At 60.2% G+C, this 21,916-nt stretch overlaps 1 protein-coding gene across 1 annotated transcript in view; it reads left to right on the top strand.

Moving 5' to 3' along the window:
- The window catches only part of CABIN1 (calcineurin binding protein 1), a 97,876-nt gene that overhangs the window by 43,703 nt on the left and 32,257 nt on the right, over nucleotides 1-21,916 (top strand). Inside the window, 3 exon segments of the mRNA XM_060028466.1 lie at nucleotides 7,536-7,718; nucleotides 8,902-9,233; nucleotides 15,768-15,881. Coding sequence (XP_059884449.1) covers nucleotides 7,536-7,718; nucleotides 8,902-9,233; nucleotides 15,768-15,881 — 629 coding nt within the window.

The following is a 21,916-nucleotide window of genomic DNA, read 5'->3' as shown; positions in this document are numbered from 1 at the left end:
GAAGGCACTGGATCTGTGCGTCTCCCTGTTGGAAGTTCCCTGGTGGCAGGGCCCAGGGAGCGGGACCCTTATAGAACAGCCTGGGCCCTGGCTTGGACTGGCCAGGACCCTCACTGTCTGGCTGTTGTGCTCCACATCACTTTGGAATGTCGGAGCCAGAGCCGGAGGGGGCCTCAGGGTGGGGCTCTCCAGCCTGCCCAAGGCCCCGCCCGTCCTGCGGCCCTGTGCCAGGTACAAGGCACAGCCCTGGGCTCTGCCCTGCTGCGGTGCTTGGTACAGGAGCAGGTGTGAATCCGTGAACAGCGGAGGGTCCCATAGAGACCTGTCCTGGTCTCCTGGTGGGTGGGAAGCCTTCCTGAGGGGGAAGCTTAGCCAAGATCTGAGGGGTGTGTTGGAGGTCACTGTCGGGGAGGGGAGGGCAAGCCGGGGTCAGGCAAACGGGAGCCACAGGGGCTGGGGTGGGTGCAGGGTGCCTGTGTGGCCCCCTTTACAGCGTGAACCATGGCTGCCCTGAGCCCCAGGGGCAGGTGTGGGCCGTGGGGGTCTTTGGGGCAGCCCAGCGTGCCTGTGTCAAGCTCCCTCACGACCATCCATCCTCACCTGCCATGCCGTCACCGTCACCGTCTGTGTCATGTCCCATCTGTGCTCGTCCTCGCCCACTCGCCCACGCTGCCTCCACCAATATTGCCCGTGCTGCCCCTAACCCTGACCACTGTTCTCCAGGCTGTCCTCTGCTTGTGCTGTCACAGCTCGCTTCAGGGACCGAGCTGACCGCATGCTGACCCTCAGTCCGGCTCCCTGCTTCCCGGTGGCCGGGAGCACCTCTGTATTGCTGTCCTGTGGTTTGGAGAGTGTGTGTTTGATGTGCTTGGCTTCTGCCCCGGCCCATCATCCCGGTTCTGGCCAGATGCATATGCAGCAGTGGCCTCCCCGCACTGCCCGCCCGCCCGCCTGTCCTGCAGGCAGCTCAGTCTGTGTTTCCGTTGCTTTATTCTTTCTTGCTTAAAAGGGTAGCAAAGGCAACAGACTATAAGATACAAGGTGTTCTTTACAAGGACAAGGGTGTAAAAATGCTCACCGTGCGCTCTGCAGCCGTGGTGTCCTCGGCCTGGCCGAGGGGACAAGCCTACACTGGGCTTGTCCTGCACATAGACCTTCTCCTCATGGAGCCCAGGTGGTCCTGCGAGTCCCCACAAGGTGGGACTGGTGTCGGGCTAAGGAGGGAGGCTGGCAGAGGGCAGAGCCCATCACCTTCTCTGTCCTCTTCTCCCTCATTCTCACCTTTTAAAAACGTCTTTGGGCCGTAGCTGGTCATGGCATCTGTTAGCGTCTGCTGTGTGCTGGGCCTAGGAGAGGGCGCCGTGGGGAGAGCCGAGATGAGATCTCAGTTGGGTCTGTGTCCCTGGGGCAGTGCTTGGTGTCCTGAGGGAGTGCCATGAGCTGGCTCTGGGGTTTGGTGGATCGGGGGGACTTCCTGGAGGAGGTGGGCCTCCATAGAGAGCTGCAGGGCCATTTCGGGTGAGGGGCCATGGGAGCAAAGACACGGAGGTTGGAGAGTCCTGTGGCATTTGGACACTGAGGTGACCGGGTGGGTGGAAGAGAGACCTTGAGGGAGCGAGCTTGGGAAGCAGCAGGGCCCGAAGGCCACAGGGGAGTGGCGTGGTTGTGGTGTCTCCCTCTCTCTCTCTCTGGCTCTGAGAAAGGCAGGTTCCCAGTCATCCTCTGTTGGAAGAGCCTTCCTGGGAACCCGTCCAGGTAGCTGTGGGGTGCTGCTCTCACCGGACATGCTCTGCCTCCCCTGGTATCAGGGTCGAGAGGCAGCTGCCCACCTGCCTGCCGTTAGGAAAACAGGGCTGCCCGAGGCCTCCCTGGTCAGTGCCTTGCCGGCTCGGGGAGCAGGGTGGTGCATGGTGAGGGCTCAGGGCAAGGGGCACACCGTGAGGCCAGGTCTTCTCCCCATTCTTTTTATTTATTTGTTTGTTTGTTTATTTATTTATTTGGCTGCATTGGGTCTTCATTGCTGTGCGCGGGCTTTCTCTAGTTGTGGCAAGCGGGGTCTACTGTTCGTTGCAGTGCGTGGGCTTCTCATTGCGGTGGCTTCTCGTTGCGGAGCACAGGTTCTAGGCGCACAGGCTTCAGTTGTTGTGGCTCGTGGGCTGTAGGCGCACAGGCTTCAGTAGTTGTGGCTCGTGGGCTCTAGAGCGCAGGCTCAGTAGTTGTGGCACAGGAGCTTAGTTGCTCCGTGGCATGTGGGATCTTCCCGGAGCAGGGCTTGAACCCGTGTCCCTTGCATTGGCAGGCGGATTCTTAACCACTGCACCACCAGGGAAGTCCCCTCCCCATTCTTTAAAATTTTTTTTTTAATTTTCTTTTTAATTTAATTTTGGCCGTGTTGGGTCTTTGTTGCTACGTGTGGGCTTTCTCTAGTTGTGGCGAGCGGGGGCTACTCTTCGTTGCAGTGCGTGGGCTTCTCATTGCAGTGGCTTCTCTTGTTGCGGAGCATGGGCTCTAGGCTCGCAGGCCTCAATAGTTGCGGCACATGGGTTCCGTAGTTGCAGCACGCGGGCCCTAGGGCGCACGGGCTTCAGTAGTTGTGGCTCGCGGGCTTAGCTGCTCCGTGGCGTGTGGGAGCTTTCCGGAGCAGGGATTGAGCCCATGTCCCCTGCATTGGCAGGCGGATTCTTAACCACTGCGCCACCAGGGAAGTCCCTTCTCCCCACTCTGAGGATTGGGGGCCTGGCTCCACTGCTACGTCTCTGGGGGTGGGTGGGGTGGGTTTCTGGTGTCTCTTCTCTTGGAGGTCTGTCCAGTCTCCTTGGCCTGCAGGAGGGCACCCATCCCACACCCCAGCCCTACTCCCGGAGGACAAGTCCCTTCCTGGCGGTCATCAGGGCCCAACTGGGGCAGGTTTTGCCCGGTTGAAAGATTTCTCAAAATATTGATTCCACCCAAGTTTGCAGTTCTTAGAAACCAGTTGTTTTCTGGTCAGCAGAAAATTGGTGATGTTTTCAGGGCTCAGCAGCCAGAGTTGCTGCAGTTTTGATCACACCAGCATGCATCTTTTTCCTTGAGCTTTCATATAGCCGAGCTAATGGACTAGCTGGCTGTGGCCGTTTCTAGCCTTCCTGCCAGAGCAAATGGAGAAAACACAGCAGGGAACGTGGGTCTTGTAACCAAAGAGCTCTTTCAGGCTGGCCTGCAAATCCTGAGAATGTTCAAGGGATGTGAACTGAGTCAAACCCACATAAAGAAAGCCCCGGTGGGACAGGGGCTTGTGTCACCAGGCCAGACCCCTTTCCCTCTGCGCCCCCAGCTCTGTTCACTTGCCCTGGCTGTGGGTCCCCCGGAGGTGGTGGTGGGGGTGCCCGGGCTGAGAAAGCAGGTCGACAGATGCACGTCTCTCTTAGGTTCAGAGGAAGGGCTGCGGCGGCCCAGGGGAGTGGAAGTGAACCTCTTGGGTGATTAACAGTAAGAGTGACATATTTATAACCCTGCCTCACGTATGTATTAGTGTGAGCAGGTTCTGTGTGGACAGGTTCTAAAAAAGCGCCCTGGAAGGAGTGTAGGGCTGCCTGTGTAGCCGGCCCTCCACCCCGGTGCCAGCTCTCTTTCCTGCCGGCCTCTAGGCAGCCCACTAAGGAAGTCGGGAGCTTGGGCGGTGGGTGGTCCCCAGGGTCCACCCACCTGTGTGCCTTTCCTGGGAAGGCCCTCCCGCCCAGCCCTGCGGGTCGCCGGCTCTTCAGCTGAGTCTGGCTCTGCCTTAGGACCAGGGGCCCGGAAAGCCCCAGTGCAGCCCCCCCACAGGCCCCCACGTGGGGCCTCACTTGCTTCTTAGTATTTAAAATCAGGATCATTTTCAGCAGTCTCGTGCCGACCCTCTCTGACACACAAGACCCGAGAGGATTGGAGATACTTAGCCCCGGGCCTCCTGAGTCCCCGTTGGTGTCTGTCTTTGCAGCGACACACTTATCCTCTGTTTCCCAGGCATGAGCATTCCCCACCCTCTTGCTTCACAGACCCTTGCCTCCCCCAAGCTGCAGGGGGTGCTGCGTGATGTGGTGGCCCCTGGGGATTTCCCGGCCCTTTACATGTTCCTGCTGAACTCTGACCTTCCTCAGGGCTCCGTGAGTGCCCGCGATCACCCTGGGAGGGACTACACGCGTCGTGCCAGCTGATGCTGCTCTCTGCCCTGTCAGGGTCAGCGTCCTACGTTTTCACCCACGTGTCTGAGGGGTCAGGGAAGCGTGGTCGCAGCCCCATCCCCGCTGGCTCCCTGGCTGACACGTGTCCTGCTCTGTGGTGGCTGCAGGTGCAGTTTTAAAGGAGGCTCAGCTGAGGCTCCTCTACCTGTCATTCCCCGGGGAGCGGGTACCGCCGTCCTGCCCACACCACCCTCCCTCACCCTCACCGGGCAGCGCTGCCAGGACATTAGCGCATTGGTAGGAAATATCCGAACGTTTGTTTAAGCTGATCCTTGGTTTTCATGATGATCACAACGGGTTCCACCAAATGAGCAGTTCCTTCAGGCCCAAAGTCCAACAACTTGTGAGCTCGTGGCCCATCAGCCTCATGCCGGCTCTCAGTCAGTCCTCCCGCTGTGCTGCCTCCTGGATGCCTGCCTGCTGCAGGCCGTGCTGCCCAGCCCTGCGGCGCCTGCGGCTGCTTGGGTGCTGGCAGGGGAGCGCCCATCGGCTGATTGCCAGGACCACTTAACCACGAGCCTGAGTCCTTTGTCAGGGCCGGAGGTGGGGCTGAGGGCCAGGTGGGTTGGTGGGCGTCACTCCAGTGTGCCAGGAACCAAGCAGGCCCCTGTGGGAATCCTGTGTATGTGTTGGGGGCAGTGGTGGTGGCGGTGGAGGGGTGGGCAGTGACAAACGTGTTAAAGACCATGACACGGAGTCCTCGAGCAGCCCAAGTGGCAGCTCTGGGATTGGAGTGCAGGTCTGGGGCTCCCGGAGCCCAGAGGGTCGGCTGCCAGCCCTGGAGAAGCGATGCCTTCACACTGCCCATCACCCCCATTTGGGGCTTATGGAGCTTGGGGTCTGCCTTGCAGTCAGGGGAGAGCCCCTCGCCGAGCAGGTCCCTGCCCCCCCGAAGTGAGATGCTGATGCCCTGCACTTACTGGGCAGTGGACATGCAGAGGCAGCTATGGAGCTGCCTGCAAGGCCACTGTCCCCAAAGCCTGGTCATCAGTCAGACGTGGGTAGAGAGGTGGAGCCCCAGAGATGCCGTTGGAAGCACAGGCCTGATTCTTGGTGTCCTGTGTGCTGCCCGGCCCACCTGGGACAGTGCTGCCCAGTCAGTGTAAGGAGTGGTCAGCACCCTGTCGACAGGCCCTGTGTCCAGTGTGGCCTTTAGGACTAAACCCTTGTGTGTCACATCTGAGACATTAGAGATGAGATGGTCCGGGTTCTCTGAGGTCATACTGGTGATAGTTGAGCTGACATTTCGTGAACATTCACAGTGTATCAGGCACTTTAATCCTCATAACAGCCCCATGAAGTGGGCACATGTATTATGACAGTTCTACACGTCGGGAAACAAGTGTAAAGAAATTACGGCAACCGCCTAGGCTGTCCGACCCAGTTAGTGACAGAGCAGGACCTGGACTCAGGAGGCCAGGGTCTCCCAGAGTCCAGGCTCTCGACTTTGCCAGAACAGTTTCCCATTCTGTTGTGAGTTTGCCTGCTAAGCAGCTCCTGCTGTCCTGCTGGTGGCCCCAGGGCACGGCCTACTGGGCGTCTAGGCTCTCCAGCAGCTGAGCAAGGGTTGAGGGCCAGACCCCAGAAGGCCCCATGGCACCAGCTCCCCTGAGATGATACGTGGCTGCAACTCAGAGGTGGGGAAAGGGCCTTACTTATTCAAGGTCACGTGACTAGTGAGCTTCACCTTCAAGTACACAAAGTTCAAGACAAAAACTAAGTGCTATGTTTTAATGGGTTGCCTTTTATCTCTACTATTGGTTTATTTATAACTCTTTAAAAAATAATGTACTGCCTGCATTAGGGTTAAGAAAATACATCTTCAGGTGATCACAGTCTGCGCTTGGAGGACATGATCCTGCTTCACGTGCAGCAGCGTGAACCTCCCTCCTCTCAGGCTGCTGCTCTTGTTCATTTCATTCTTACATGTGCTGCCAGTCCACGATGCATGGCTGCTGGTTTCGCTTTCATCAGGAGTTAGTAATAGTTTAGAGAAGGTAAATACAAAAAAGAGAGGGGAAGGTCACCTCTGAGCCCAGTTCTGTTGATCTTTTTGTCTCTTGACAATGTTCTTTTCTGCTTTTGCGTGTGTGTGTGTCTTATACTTTTTATATTGAACTCGAGATAGCGTGTGTAGGACAGAAGAGGTTGAAATAACTGATATTCATGCCTGGAATGGGCTTCACTCTTAAGCTCCCAGGCGTCAGGTGGGGAAGTGAGGCTGACGAGGTGGAAGCTGAGCAGGGTTGGGTCTTGCTGTTGCTGTGGTTCCCTTGGTGCACCCCACCCCCAGCCTCCAGTTCCCCCAATGCTGCCTTGTGCTCAGGGTGGAGTGGTTTGCTGGAAGGTTTTCTCAGCGTCTGTTTCCACCTTCTGCTTGCTTCAGGCCCTCTGTGTGCCCCTCAGGTGGGTCTCTCTATGTCCTCGCCCCTCTTCCTGTGGCAGAGTGCTTGGCTGTGAGTCCGTGCCTGCCAGCCCGGGCTTGGGGCTCGGCTGGTCCTCTGTTGTCTGCGTGCAGCCTCAGACCTGGCCAGCCGGGTCCCTGTGTCTTGGTGGGAGTGTTCAGGCCCTGGGCGATTCCCTGCAGGTGCTTCCTGTGGGTCTTCACCTGTGCCCTGGAGGCGACAGGGCTATCACCGGGCTTGCTGCCCCTTCCCTGTTGGCTTTGGCTTGCTCTGTCGGGGAGAAAGGTCCAGCCAGGGCTTCACACCCTTCCCACAGCAGCCTGCACCCCGGAAAGATGTCCCCCAATCTCTCCTGCCCCACCCCCATCTTTCTCAGGAGCAGCTGGGAGGCTGTGGAGAGGAGCCCAGGGGGCGCCCTCAACCTGGGGTCTGCAAGTCCCAGTGATCTGTACTGTCACTGCAGACCCACCACACGTGGCCTTCAGAGACTGGGTAAAAGTGTTGGCTGAGTTCTTCCCCATCGCGGTTACGTGTGCCTGTTGCGGTAGGAATACTGTGCAGTGGTGTATAATCACTACTGTGCATCTCTTCCCAACCCTGCATTCAGATACATCACGTTGGTACCTCGAAATTGGCTATGGTGGGAGTATTTACACCACAGAAATCAGTAAATGCTACAAACGAAGGCTTTTCCCTCCTGAGAGTCAATTGTCAAACACTTACCAGAGCACCACTCTTGGGGGAAACCCCGGGAAATTGGTGCCTCTGGTGAGTGACTCGGTGGCCTCCAGGACAGGCGGGCCAGGCAGTGTCAGAGTGGCTGTGCACGGGGCAGTGGCCAGGCCTCTGGCCGAGAGGCTCCGTGGGAGGCCCCTCTGTTCCCCAGGTGCCAGGGTTCACGCTGCCGCCTCTGTCCTTCTCTCCCCAGAGCGCAGCCAGGAGAGCACGGCCGTGGCGCTCTCGGACTCCAGCTCGACGCAGGACCTCTTCAATGAGCCTGCCAGCTCCCTGGAGGGTTCCCAGAAGCCCTACACAGAGAAGAGGCCGCCCGCTCCCAGTTCCCAAATAGGACCGCCCAGGAAAGACCTTCAGGGGGCCGCAGAGGAGAGAGGTACGGAGACCTGACTCAGTGTGTGGGCAGTACTGCTGGGGTGTCCTGGGAGCCTGGGCAGCGCTGGACAACGTGGGTCCTGGCCTCTGCCCTCACGCCTCTGCTGCTGCCCGGGGACCTCGGTTGGCTGAGCCACTCACTTCCCTGGGCCCCGCTGTTTCCCATGTAGGATGGGAGTGATCCCAGGCCCACTTCTGGGTTGTGGGGTCAAACGCGGTGTCTCAGGCAGGTGCGCGCAAGCGCCTGGTATGCGGTGGGCGCTGGTGACACTGTTCTTGTTGTTAGGACCCCACTGTGGCCCCGTGTGGGAGAGCCAAAAAGCCTTTGGATACTATATGTCACAAATGTGCTTTCTTTTTAGCCTGAACCCTTCCTTTCTTGGGGTGGGCCCTGATCTGGCCCTGGAGTCTGCCTAGCTTCTGTGGGGCCCCCAGGCCCCACTGTGGAAGTCAGTGGGCAGAGCCCACTCCCGGGCTTGCTGGGAGGTTGCAGGCAGGCCGGCGGCCCTGGCACTGCGCTGAGGCCGTGGCTGGTCAGCCGGCCGTGGATTCTGAAAGCTTTCCCACTCTGGCCGGGCCGGGGCACACAGCCACTTGGTGGACAGTAGCAACAACAGCAGCCAGGCCTCCCAGCCTCCCCAGGGAAAAGCACTGGCTGTTCCCTTTTACTGGAGAAGAACCTGAGGTCCAGAGAGGGTCAGTCTGCACCCTTATCCACTACCGCACGCTGCCTCTCCGGTGGGCTGGAGGGGCGGGTGGGCTGGGGGCGCTGAGTGTGGAGCGGGTGCTGCCCTCGGTGGTGGTGGTGGCCACGCCTGCCCTCTTCGGGCTGCTTCCCCATTCACGTGCACGGCCTTGAGGCGGGCAGCCCCGTGCCACCACCCACAGGGGCACCCTGAGCCCAGCTCGGAGCCCCCTTCTCAGCTGCGTGCCAGCTGAGATATCCTGTTTCATCAGGGAGCAGACTGGAGGCCACGGAGGCCTCAGCTGGGGGCTCGGGGGGCAGAGGCAGCGAGGGCCCACGCCTCCTGCCCCTGAGTCGCCTGGGTCCAGCTCCCATCCAGCAAGAGTGTGGACCCAGCTGTGCTGATCGCTCACCAAGGTGCCCCTGTCGCTGGTGGTGGACTGCCACGGGGAGAGGGCCTAAAGCCGAGGTGACTTTCTTTTCTTTGTTCTCAATTCAGGAAAAGCCGAGGAGTCCTCGGAGAGCACGGAAGGCTTCCGGGCCACAGAGCAAGGCAGCCAGAAGCCTGCTGCCGACCCCCCGGCCTCCGCTGGCACCCCTGCCAAGCCCCCAACTTCTGTGTCTGCCCCGTGGGATGGGAGGAAGAGAGGGGACCCGCTGGGGGAGCCAGCTACCTTCCCCCCGGGGCTGCCGGCCGGTGCAGAGGAGCAGCGCCAGTTCCTCACTGAGCAGTGCATCGCCTCGCTCCGCCTGTGCCTCAGCCGCTTCCCCCAGCACTACAAGAGCCTCTACCGCCTGGCCTTCCTGTACACCTACAGCAAGACCCACCGGGTGAGCACGAGGCTGAGGGAGAGGGGTTGATGCATCGGAGCTGGGAGAGGTTTCTGGCGGCAGTGGCGGGAAGGATGGGCAGAGGGCCAAGAGGCGGGCGGGCTGGAGGTGTCCAGCCTTCCAGGTGACAGGTGACAGGGGCAGGCATGGGGCTGCTCCCCCAGCAGGACCACATGCTCAGATTCTGGCTTTGGGGTGAGGGACGGGGGATGACAGGCTGTCAGCTCCTCCCTGTGAGGGCCTCACTGGCGGCTCCCTCCCCCGTGGCCTTAGAGCCCGCACCCCCCCACCCGCCCCGGTCCCCCAGGCTGCCTCTTGCGCGGACCTCCTGGCCATCACCCTGCCCTGGGCTCACCTCTCCACGCAGCTGCCGGCCTTTGTCACTGGCTCCGCGCGTGGGCTTTGGCACTGGCAGCCTCCTCCAGCTTGGAGGGCAGATGATGTAGGGGCTCCCGGCGCTTCCCAGCCAGGCCTCTCCTGCTGGCGCTTAGCATTTGTGCAGGGAGTGGGGCCTGTCTGCTTTCTTTCACTCACACTTGCCCCTGAGGCACTGGGAGACAGCTCCCACAGAGCTACGTTGGGGCGGGGGCGGGGAGATCAAAAATATGCAAATGAGCAGATAAAGCAAGTCGCATCATGACAAACCCTACAGGGAAGACAGTGGGGTGCACATGGGCTGGGGTGCTGCTGCACTCTGGGAAGGTACCCTTATGCTGAGACCCCTAGGGTGGCCACGGGTCCAGTGGGGATGTGGCGGTCTCTGCTGACCTGAGCTCAGCAGCCAGAAGCTGCTGGCCCCCGGATGGCTTCTCTGTGGGACGTTTGAAGAACTAGGGAGGGCAGTTGACCTGAGATGGACCCTGGTTGTGACAGGAAGGTCCTGGATGGGGTTCTGTGGGGACCGGCTGGTGTGCTCACGTGACTTGGTTGGTGTTCATGGAGCAGAGCAGGTAGAGCAGTTGGCAGGCCTGGTGGGGGGACCTCAGCAGGGGCTCTGTCTCAGCTGCAGGGCGTGAGGCTTTCCCAGCCACCCATCGCTGCCTGGCCTGCACTCAGCAGTGCACCTGACCTCCAGTGCCCAGGCCTTCTAGACCCAGGCAGACCTGGATTTTAATAAAACTCCCACTCGGAACAGTCTGTGGGGGCCCTGTGGCTGATGCTCCCCTTCTCCAGAAGCAGTTGCTGAGGCGGGACGTAGGGTACAAGACGCCTCTTAGGGAAGGGTGGCGGAAGTCACAGGGTTGGGTGAGGGAGAGCTGGGCTGCAATGTGGGCCCCATGGAGGCCTGCGGCGCGCCCACTCCCGCCTCCCCTTTGAATGGCTTTAATCTGAGTACGGGAGCTGTGCCCATAAAGGGCTCCACAACCTGTTCCCTTGCTGAGTGGGCTTTTTAAAAGTGAAAAACAGTATTTATGTCAAAATTAAAGAAAAATTGGAGGGGGGCTATTCATAGTTTTGCCAGTATAACAGAGTACGCTGCGTGTGTCTCTTCTCTCAGCTCTTGAGCACTCACACCGTTGACCATCGGGGGTCGTGTCCTCTGCTTGAAGTCACGGAGCCCGGCTCTGGGAGCCCAGGCCCTGTCACTCCACTGCCCCCCAATGTCGTGAGTGTGTCCATGCTCACAGTTGGCCATTTGCTCTTTCCTCGAATTCCCCCAGGTCGTCTGGGTCCCCTGTGATGGTCTGTGGCGGCCATGGGGTGGGGTGGGGTGGCTGGACCGGGTGGCGGAGACGAAGCTGCCCAAGGTTGTCTGCTCCTTGGGCATCACACCCCATTTCTGCATCTCCTCGGTCACTGTGTGCCCAGATTCGCCACGTGGTTCTTCCAGAGGGTGCACTGTCTCGACGCGTGAGCCCCCCTTTCTCCTGCATCGGCCATGGAGGGCCCCCAATATGCACCCGGGCCTGGCCACGCCCTGGGGGTAGCGTGGGCTGCCATTTGCTTCATCCAGAGGCTTTGCTGAGCAGTTTGTGAATACCTCACTGCCTTGAGGGCTGAGCGCGGGAACCTGTCGAGGCAGCCCGCAGTCCTGGGGGCGTGGCCAGAGCTCTCAGCTGAATCAGTCACTGAGCAGCAGCGACCACTTCCCACGCAGCTGTTGGGTAACAAACGCTTCCTGCCGTGTGGGCTCAACAGCAGCCTGTTTCTTCATCAAATCCGCCTGTGGGCTTGGCAGTGGCATCTCCCCGTTGCCATCTCATGGGTCCGGTGGCTGCCTGGAGCAGAGAGGCCCCGGTGGGTCCTTTGTGCTTCAGAGGACACTATCAAAGTGAAAAGATGATCCACAGAATGGGAGAAATATTTGCAAGTCACATATCTGATAAGGAACTCGTATCTAGAATATACAAAGAACTCTTACAACTTGTTAATTAAAAGGCAACCCAATTTAAAAGTGGGTGGGACTTCCCTGGGGGCGCAGTGGTTAAGAATCCACCAGCCAATGCAGGGGACACGGGTTCGATCCCTGGTCTGGGAAGATTCCATATGCCACAGAGCAACTAAGCCCGTGCACCACAACTACTGAGCTTGCGTTCCAGAGCCTGTGAGCCACAACTACTGAGTCCACGTGCCACAACCACTGAAGTTTGCACACCTAGAGCCCGTGCTCTGCAACGAAGAGTAGCACCCGCTTGCCACAACTAGAGAAGCGCACGTGCAGCAATGAAGACCTAATGCAGCCAAAAATAAATAAATAAATAAATAAAAATGGGCAAAGGGTCTGAATAGACATTTCTCCAAAGAAGACATACAAACAGCCAATAAGCACAAGAAAAGATGCTCCACACTGTTACCCATCAGGGAAATGCAGATCCAAGTGCCCTGAGATGCCCCTTCACCCTGCTGCAGTGGGCTAGGGCCCAGGCCTGTGTCTGTTTAGGACTTGTTTGGTTAGGGCTGCCCCCTCCAGGAGGGTTGGCAGAGCTGTGCCCACCACAAGATCTCTGGGAAAGCCCTGACCGATTCATTGTCAGCTTGTGCTCTGCTCTGGGCGGTCCTCTATCCTCTGGGCCACCAGCTCATGTGTGGGACCCTCAGAGCCTCTGAGGAGTGGGCAGGTGTGAAGGGACTGACCCTCCTGCACAGGCTGTGTGCCCTTCTGTAGGCGCGTGTGAGTGATCGGGGCCAGGACCCGGCATCACAAGGGCAGGTGGCCCCAGCACAGAGCTGCCCACCTGCTTGCAGCCCTGCTCCCCTCTGGGCACATAAAATGCCCCCCACCCCCCAGCCTCTCCACGCAGACCCCAGCCAGGTTCTTGTCAGGCTTTACTTGTGTGGTTTATAAAGTGAGAACTCGATGTTTTTCTCAGCTTAGGAACCTTGGTTATGCACTTCAAAGTCTGTACCATGTGGTGTGAAGAGTGCTGTGCCTTTGGGGCCAGAGTCAGCGGGACAGATGGGCCTCTCTCCATGGTGTGGAGCCCATCGATTTGAGTAGGTCAAGCCCTCTGCCAGCCGTGTGCGTCACAGATACTGTTGTTCACGTTTGGAAAGAGGGGTGAACCCATCACCATGTCGTCCCACGGCCACCACATGGCAGGAGTGCCTATGCTTGGCGTGCCCTCCAGGGCGCTCACGCATTCCGCAGCAGGCTCCCTGGGGAGGAGAGTGGGGCGAGAGGAAGTGGGTAGGAATGGGCGCAAGAGTGTGGCCGTTTGGACAGGGCGCCCGGGAGGCCTCTCTAAGCAAAGACCCGACAGTCGAGGGCCCAGCGAGGAGCTATCAGGGAGAGGCCTCCAGGTGGACACACAGCCAACATGCATGCTCCGGATGGGGCTCAGCCCGCAGCCTGTGTGACTAGCCGGACAGGAGGGGAGGGCCAGGAGGCGGCAGAGCTCAGGAGGGCCGGTTAGGTGGGAAGGAGTCGTGGGGTGTCATTCTGAGTGAGGTTAAAGTGTGGCAAGGCTCAGGGGAGGGGGGGACGCGTGTGGCCGTGTGTGAGACTCGGGCGGCTGTGGGGAGCGCCAGTGGGGTGGCCGTGGGAGCCCAGCAGGTCGCAATGGCACCATCCAACCGCTGATCTGAAGAGCCGTTAACGAAGGAGACAGGGGCCTGGGCCGGGTGGGCAGTGCAGGCCTGGGTCAGCCGCAGTGCCCCTGGAGTGTTTGCCCTTTGGCGGCCAACCCTTGGCAACCCCTCAGGGAGGGAACTTGGGAGAGAAGCTCTCTGGCCTCACCCCCACCCCAGCCTCCTACCTCCCAGTGCTGCCTCCCACCTCCCAGTGCTGCCTCCCTTTAGCGCTCAGCAGTGGGAGGGCAGAACAGGGGCGGTGGCAGGGCCAGCTCCTGGGAGAAGGTGTGGGAAGGGCAGGGAGCTCTCCCCAAGGCGCCGTGTGTGTACACAGTTGCTTTCCTGTCTGCATTCCTGGGGTTCTCCAGCTGATGCTAGGTGTGGCCTGATGGCCACCGCCATCCTCCAAGTGGGCAGTGGAGGCCCAGAGAGGCGGTCCAGCTCTCCGAGGCTGCCAAGCACTTCCACAAAGATCCATGTGCACCACCCCGCACCTGCGTGTAGCTCTGCGAGCAGACCCGGACCTCTGAATGCCTGTCCGGGAGACCAGCGGGGGGTGTTTTCCACAGAACAACCTCATGCTCCGGCCTCCCTGGCTCCTGAGTGCTCAAGCAGTCCTTTCCTGGGCTCCCTGGTGTGCTGAGCCATGGGTGGGTGGCTGCTCTGCCCCCTCCAGTGCCCTGGGCTCCCCCCTCCCCAGTGTGTGTTTCAGTCTCTTTCTTGCCTCTGGGCCTTAGTCTGTCCCCTCGGCTTGATGGGCTGCATTTCCTTCAAGCTCAAACTCTGTCCATCTTCCTTTGATGGTTCTTTTTTTTTTTTTTTTTTTTGGCTGCAGCCGATCTTAGTTGCTGCACGCAGGCTTTCTCTAGTTGCAGTTAGTGGGGTCTACTCTTCATTGCGGTGCACGGGCTTCTCAATGCAGTGGCTTCCCTTGTTGTGGAGCACGGGCTCTAGGTGTGTGGGCTTCAGTAGTTGTGGCACGCAGGCTCTAGAGTGCAGGCTCAGTAGTTGTGGCGCACAGGCTTAGTTGCTCCATGGCATGTGGGACCTTCCTGGACCAAGGATCAAACCCGTGTCCCCTGCATTGGCAGGTGGATTCTTAACCACTGCGCCACTAAGGAAGTCTCCTTCCTTTGATTCGTTTCTCAAATATCTGTCCCACCTTTCTATGGACCCCCTACTGATCTAGACCCTGAGGAGCCATCAGTGAAGAGGTCAGTCTGTCCCTGCCCTCGGGGCTGACAGACAGCGGGGCGGTGGACGAGGCTGTTTGAGGGCTGTGGGGGTGAGTGGGGCGGCACGTGGGTTTGGAGGTCAGAAGACGGGATGGGCTGGGCCTGCTCTGAGGGAGGGGCGCCTTCAAGCAGAGGAGAGCCCCTCACCAGGACCCCTGCCCTTGAGCCGGTGAGGGGCTCCAGCCCGGCGAGTGGGGCCAGGTCACATGAGGCCTGAGAGGGGTCGCCTGCGTCCCTGGGGTAGCGCGGTGCCGAGCACAAGGCAGAGGCAGAGGCAGGTCTGCGACATGACCCCCATCCCACCTAACCCCCGCGGGGCCTAGGGAAGATCCCGGCCTTGGGGTTCCGGCCTGGGCCAAATGCAGGCTCTGCTCTGCCCTTACTGGCTCTGGACCTCAGGCAGCGCTGGAGGCCGCTCTCCTTGGCAGTTCCACGTGGTGAGGGTAACAGTCACGTGCTCTGCCTGGGAGGCACACGTCGCTGCAGGTATGCGGGCAGGTCAGGTGCCCCCGCTGGCCTGTTGCCTGTCCGTTCCCCACGGGTCTCCTTGTCCCCATCAGCTCCATCTGGGGCCTCGGATGTGAACCTTGATAAGGTCTCCTGAGCCATTGGTCAGTTCCGTCTGGCCCACCTGGGGGCTGCCCAGAGCCTGCTGTCTGCCGAGTCTGTGGGAGGCTGACAGGCCCGCAGTTGGGCCCACGCTGTCTGTGCTCTGCTGGGAAGGCGTGCTCTCCAGTCCATGAGAAGTCCCCAGAGAAGGCCTGGCTTCTCACCGTGCCCTGGGTTCCACCAAGAGGCACCACTGCCCAGAGAGCAGCGGCCTGAGCACTGCACAGAGCACCCCACCCCCGTCCCAACAAGCACGCATCCCCGGCGTCCTGCAGAGCCCCAGGTCTCCCAGGCTCACGGTGGCAGCCGACACCCTGACAAGTCAGGCTTGACCGTTTGGGCCAGTGGGGGCATCCCCTGGCAGAAGGTAGGGGTGCTGGGTCCGTGCAGCAGCTTGTGAAGTTGTCAGGGTGTGGCGTCCCTGTCTGTGCCCTCCTCAGGCAGTCTGAGGCCACAGTCTCCTAGGTCAGCTGTATTAGGCAGGAAACCAGTTCCTGAAATGCACCCCACAGCCAGATGATCAAAGCCGGCGGCCGGGGCCACTGGGCGCTGCGGGATGGATGTCTGCAGGAGCTGCTGCTTTGCCCACGCAGCCTGGAAGGAGGGGACTGCCTCCCTTCTCCGTGGGCGCCCAGAGTTGCCCACACACTCACTTCCAACCTACTTCTTGCTTCCCCAGAACCTCCAGTGGGCCCGCGATGTGTTGCTAGGTAGCGGTATCCCGTGGCAACAGCTGCAGCACATGCCGGCACAGGGGCTCTTCTGCGAGAGGAACAAGACCAATTTCTTCAACGTGAGTAGTCTGCCTTGTTGATTTCCGCGGCTGCTGGCTGCCAGCGCTTTTCATGGAAGGAGGTGTGGGAATGGACCCCAGCGTGGGCGTTCCCAGGACACGGGATGGCAGCGGCCTCAGAGGGCAGGCTGGGTGGCACAGTTGAGAGTGCGCCAGACTCGGGAGTGAGGCCCTGCTTGCCGAGCGACTTCTGGCAGGTCGCTGCCCCCTCTGGGCACCGGTTTGCCAGCTATGGGGAGAGGCCTGGACGAGCTCGGTGGTTCTCTGGGGCCGCGGTGGGCAGTGGTGAGAGGGGCTCTAGGCCTGTGCCCTACTTCCCCTTGGGGTCCTGGGCACCTGGAGATTCTGATTGGAGGCTGGTCTGCTGCTGAAAAAAAATGAGTGTGGCCAGTGCTGGGTCTTCAGTGCGCTTCCAGCTCTGATGTTCCATGCGAGGTAGAGACCCACCCTCAGACAAGACATGGCCCATCCCTGAGGCCCCGTAGAGCCCACATCTGCCCCTCCTGGCCAACCCGCCTGGCCTGGGCCTCCCGTATTTGCTCTGCCCTGCACAGAGACCACTGGCCCCTCACTCTGCTCCACCTATGGGTCCTCACCCATCCTCCTCACCTGTCCTCAGCTGGGTGGCTTTGGCATGTCACATGGATCCTCAGAGCTTTGGTTTCTTCTGTATTTTCCTTGCTTCCCTTTCACATCTAGAGAAGCCGAAGGGCAGGATTGGCCTGGACAGGAGCCGAGGGGGTCTTGAAGGGTCTGGAGGGATGTGGCAGAGGCTGGTTCTTGAGCCATATGGGCAGAGTGAGGTCCCTGCTGAGAGCCGGCCAGGTGGTAGGTGTCTGGATTCATGGCTTTTCTCCTCTCCCAGGCTTGAGCAGGGGCTGGGCAGGGGCTCCGAGCCTGGGAGCCCTGCTCCTGCCAGCCCTCTCCCTATGGGTATTTTATAGACAAATGGTAGATCAGTCTGCATGGTACCAAGGGGTTTGCTGTGAAAGAGATGCTCCCTCCCACCCAGATGCCCAGGCCACAGCCACTGTCCCTCATCCTGCTCGCTTTGGAGCCCACGCCCGGAGACGCACACAAGGGCAAAGTGCACGTGCTCCTGCCCCTGGTTTTTCTTCACTTAAGCGTGTGTCTTGGAGGGTGTTTTTTGTTTGTTTGTTTGTTTGCGGTATGCGGGCCTCTCACTGTTGTGGCCTCTCCCGTTGAGGAGCACAGGCTCCGGACGCGCAGGCTCAGCGGCCATGGCTCACAGGCCCAGCCGCTCCGCGGCATGTGGGATCCTCCCGTACCGGGGCACAAACCCGTGTCCCCTGCATCGGCAGGCGGACTCTCAACCACTGCGCCACCAGGGAAGCCCTTGGAGGGTGTTTTTGAACTTGCTGTTCTTTTTAATAGCTGCCTGGTCCTCCCATGTGGATGTCCAAGGTTTACTAACCACCCCTATTGATGGACGTTTAGGTTGTTTCCAGTCTTCCACTGTTGCAGACAATGCTGGTATATATGTCTTTGCACACGCGTCGGGGGTCCACTCCTAGAATACACTCTGAGAGACAATTCCTGGGGCAAGGGGTTTGTGGGGCCTTGAAGTTTTAGCAGATGCTACCCTCCGATCCAGCTCCTCCCCAGCCCTGGACTTACTGACTTTCTCTATTATTAAATGGTTTTATGTTTGCTTTTCAGTGGGTGAAAAACACTTGCGTTCTTTGTGAGTGGGACTGTGATGTCATGTAAGCAGTTTTAATTTTTTCTGTGTAGTTTCTACTCAGGTTCATTTTCCTATTGGATTATTGGCCTTTTTGTTATTGATTTATAAGAACTCTTTCTATATTAATGAAAGGGGCCCTTCTTCAGTGTTCTGCAAAACTTCCTTCTGCAGTTGCTGAACCAGAGTGAGAGTCAGGCAGGTGGCTTGGTTCCCCTGAACTCCTGCTTGCTCTCCTTATACGTGGGCCTGAAGAGTGACTGAGGACCCAGTTAGATAAGGGGAAGTGCCTCACTTGGGAGCTGGTGCATGGTTGGTGCTCCGGGAAAGTTTCCCTCTGCCCCCCGCCCCCACACACACACCCCCCCCCCCCCCGCCCCGTGGTGCTTTGCCCTTAAAGCCTGTGCAGTAATGTTGCAAGGAGGGACCCAACCCCCCTTTCTTCCTTCCGGGTCAGGCACCAGCCTTCCTAACAGCGGAGTTTAGGAGGCCAGCCCCTCAGATGCCTGCTCCCCGCAGCTCCTCCCATGGTTTCCAGAGCCTTCCAGAAATGAGTCCCACAGGCTGAACGGGACGTTTTGCACGGTTTTGCCTCTTCTGGGTCAGCTTTTGTTTCTTTGTGCATCGCAGTGAAAGGTTAACCTCTGGGCAGAGGGCAGACAGGTGATGGCACCCCCTTGTATGCAGCACCCGAGGGACAGGCACTCAGGCTGGCTGGTGACAGCACGGCCCCTGCTGAACCACCCACTCTGGCCTTGCCATTGCTGCGGCTGGACCTTCGGGGTGGACGTGTCTTCCAGCCACAGCTCGCTCCCAGCGCCTCAGGGAGTGCTGGCCCTGCACGCATTTGTGGGACAGATCTTAGCAGGAGGGATGCCTCCTGCCTTGTTTACGAGGAGTGTTCAGGGCAGCCCTCGGCTGACTGCTGCCCTGGCCAATGTGCTGGGCTGACAGCTGGGCTGGGGGTCAGGACGAGCAGGCTGGCTCTTCTCCCTTCCAGTGCTGGGGTTACTGCCTGGGCCTGGGGTGGGGGCGGGGCAGGGACTGGCCCTGTGAGCAGGTGTGGGGAGGTGAGGGCAGGGCCATCCAAACCCCCACCACCCTGGGCAGTGCCGTCATCCTCAGGGCCTGGGCTAGGAGACCTGCCTCTTAACTTTTACTGGCGATTTCTGAAAATCATGTGAGCCACATTGTCATTGGGCCACATGGTCATTGCAAACCGTTCAGACGCACAGCAAAGCCCACACCCTTGGTCTCCCACCCCAGGCCTCCTGCCCTCCTTAGAGGTACCTCTGTGAGCGGCCGGCTACTCCCTTTTCTCAAGTGTACGTGTACCAAATCAGACAAGTTTGTCATTCTGCTTTAAAAAATATGCCTGCGTGTATATGTGTATGGGGGGGGTGCTTTTTGGTAACTTGGGCTTTTTCGCCGACACTAAGTCTTGGGGACATTCCCTGTAAGAGATGCAGGCCGCCTGTGGCTGTTTGTCCTCTGGGTCCCGAGGAGGTGCTCGCTGCGGGTCTGTGGACCGTCTCCCTGACAGCCCGTCTCCAAGCACGTCCTCCTGGTGCGGCCAGCACCGGCTGCCGTGGGCCCTGCCGCAGGACACTCGCGGGCTCGCCCCTTTGTGCTTGCCCGGTCGTGCAGGCCTCTGTAGCGTGCTGTGGGGCACAGGGAGAGAGCGGGACCCTCAAGGAGTCCGGTTGACTGGAGGCAGGGCTCCCATGGGTAGTGGGTGCTGCTTGGCCAGGGAGGGGGCCAGAGGGAGGCTGGGGCTGAGGCTGCGCCAGCCGGGGCTTCTCGGGGAGCATGAGGGGCCGGGCAGAGGGCTGGGTGCACAGGGGACCGGTGGCCTGGGCCCTGCGGCAGAGGCCTGGTGCACAGCGGCCCAGCCATGCGGTGGGACGAGCATCTGAGGGAGAGCAACGAACTTGGCGCATGTCCATCACCCCCCCCCGCCCCAAAGACTTGACTGAGGTACTGGCTCCCACCCACCCCTTCTCTGCCGTGGAAAATCCCGTCTGTGGGCCATGTGCCGGGCAGGCTGGATCCTGGCCCTGGGCTTGAGTCTGGAGTGGCCGCAGCCCCACCCAAGGGCCCCACACCCCGCCCTCTCCCGACAGGCAGAACGGTCTGGCCTTTGCCAGAACAGGGCCGGGAGTTGTTGGACATTGCTGGTTGAAGTCCTGCGGCCCTCCCCGCCCTGGCACGGCTTGGCCTGGGCCCTGGGGAGGGACGGGCAGAAGGCGTGTGGCCACATGACTCAGCGGTGCCTCCTCAGGACGACTGTGCAGGGAGCTGGGACCCCATGGAGGACACAGAGGCCTAGGTGGGAGGCAGCGAAGCGGGGCTGGACCTGGGGGTGGGAGCCCTCTGAGCCAGTGCCAGCCCTGAGGGGGCTGCAGAGAGGGGCTGTCCGTCCCTGGGCAGAGGAGACCAGGAAAGCAGAGGCCACGGGCTTGTTTCTGAGTGCCTGGAAGTTTCCACGGCTTCCTGGGCAGGTGTGTGTGCCCCTGGGTGGGGGGCCCGTGGGGGCTGGAGCTCTGTCCAGGGCAAACTTCTCTCCCACTGGTAGTTGATTCGGAAACGTTCCCATAGTAACCAAACCAGAGATGGCTCTCCCTCCTTCCCCAAAATGTTTGCTGATTTTAGCAAGCAGGTTTTTTTTCTTGTTTCAACCCAGTTTCCAGCCACCGTGAAAGAAGCAAAGGGAGCGAGGGCCTGGCCGGCACTGTTCCTGCTTCCCAGGCTGTGCAGGCGTCGGCGACTGTGGCCTGAGTTTGAGGGAGCGGAGGGGGAGCGCTGGCCTGCGGGGCCTCCACCACGGCTGCTCCCGCCCCATGAAGAGGCCCGCCTCTTCATGGAAAGCAGCCCACGGCTGGCGGTGGCTGGCGGCCCCCAGGGCCGCATCGTCACCGAGAAAAGCACAGACTTTAGGCCCCAGTGGGTTTGGCTCCCAGCCACTCACCCCTTACTCAGCCCACACAGGGCATGGGGTTGCTCATTGGCAGGATGGGCATGATAGGTGGACAGGAGCCCTCGGCACACTCTTGGCCAATCACACAACTCACCCTTAGGACAGGAAGTCAGCCTGCTCCGGGCCCTGGGGCTTGTCTGCGGATCCGGTGGTGCTTCAAGAGGGCAGTGCTGGGGACCAGAAGGGACCTGGTTGGAGGGTGGAAGGGCCTGCCCTGGCTTGAGTGGGGCAGCCTGAGATGTGGATGTCGCCATCCCCACCCACCACCTGGGCCCCCTTCTGTGTGTCCTGGCTCTACTGTCAGTGCCTGTGGATGCAGCTGTGTTCCTTCTTGTCACTGCTGCAGATGCCACTGTCTGGCTGTCCCGGGGCGCCTCTACCTTCAGTTCTTCACTGGTACAGGAGGGCTGCTTCTCCCCGGTGCCAGGGGCTCCACGACGAGCACTCCTTACCCAGTGCTCCCACGCACGCCTAACGGCTCTGCCGATCTGGGCCAGGTGCCTTCCCGCCGGCCACTGCCCTGCCCCTCCGGGCACTCAGAACCGAAGGAGACTCTCATTTTGGCCCACCTGTGGGGTGACCAGGGAGACTGGAGCACCTTCCCACGCCCAGGCCTGTGCCTTTGCCTGGGCTCTGGTGTACTCTCCTCTGCAGCCACCACACACCCTGTGGTTCTGTTTGTCCTGACTCCAAGTTGCTTAAACTGATGGGAGATACAGTCATCAGGAGTCATCTTTGTTTCATTAAGTGTTTGTGCCCTGGAGCCTGGTGGCTCACTGAGGGTCCTGATGTGGGAGGAAGGGCCCCCTGGTTGGGCAGCCAGCTGCCAGAGCTGGGGGAAGGAGAGAAGGTCTCTAAAGCCCCTGGCACCCTGTGCTTCTTGGCAGGAATCCGTCCCACTGATCCTACTCTGACTTGCTACCGGTTGGCTGTGTGACCTGGGGGGTCCCCCAACCCCACCCAGTTGCAGATGCCGGTGTTACGGAGGGGCAGGTGCAACGGGCCCACCGCCCAGGCCAGGGGCCTCTGAGCCCCAGCTATTGCCCAGCCCCAGGTATGGCCCACTGTGTAGGTCAGGCCTCAGCCAGCACCCTTCCCCCAGGGAGAGAGCCCATGGTGCTGGGCAGGGCCTGGCCTCTAGAGCTCAGTGCGCCTGGGCATCCCTAGGTGGGGGCCTCATCTAGAACAGCATTGCCATTGCCCCCTGATGCACCCCCAGCACAGTGCCCGGCAGGCGGGTGTGCCTGGTAAATATGAATCCCTCCTGCCCTCTAGAGGTCCCTGGGACGAGGTCAGCTAGGAAGCAGCAGCCCCTAGCGAGGGGGCGCCCAGCCCCGGCCAGGCCCTGGGGTCTGT

This window comes from Delphinus delphis, chromosome 13, assembly GCF_949987515.2.
Source record: "Delphinus delphis chromosome 13, mDelDel1.2, whole genome shotgun sequence".
Classification (NCBI taxonomy): domain Eukaryota; kingdom Metazoa; phylum Chordata; class Mammalia; order Artiodactyla; family Delphinidae; genus Delphinus; species Delphinus delphis.
Note: the sequence above shows the minus strand (reverse complement) of the source record. Positions and strands in the feature narration are given on the sequence as shown.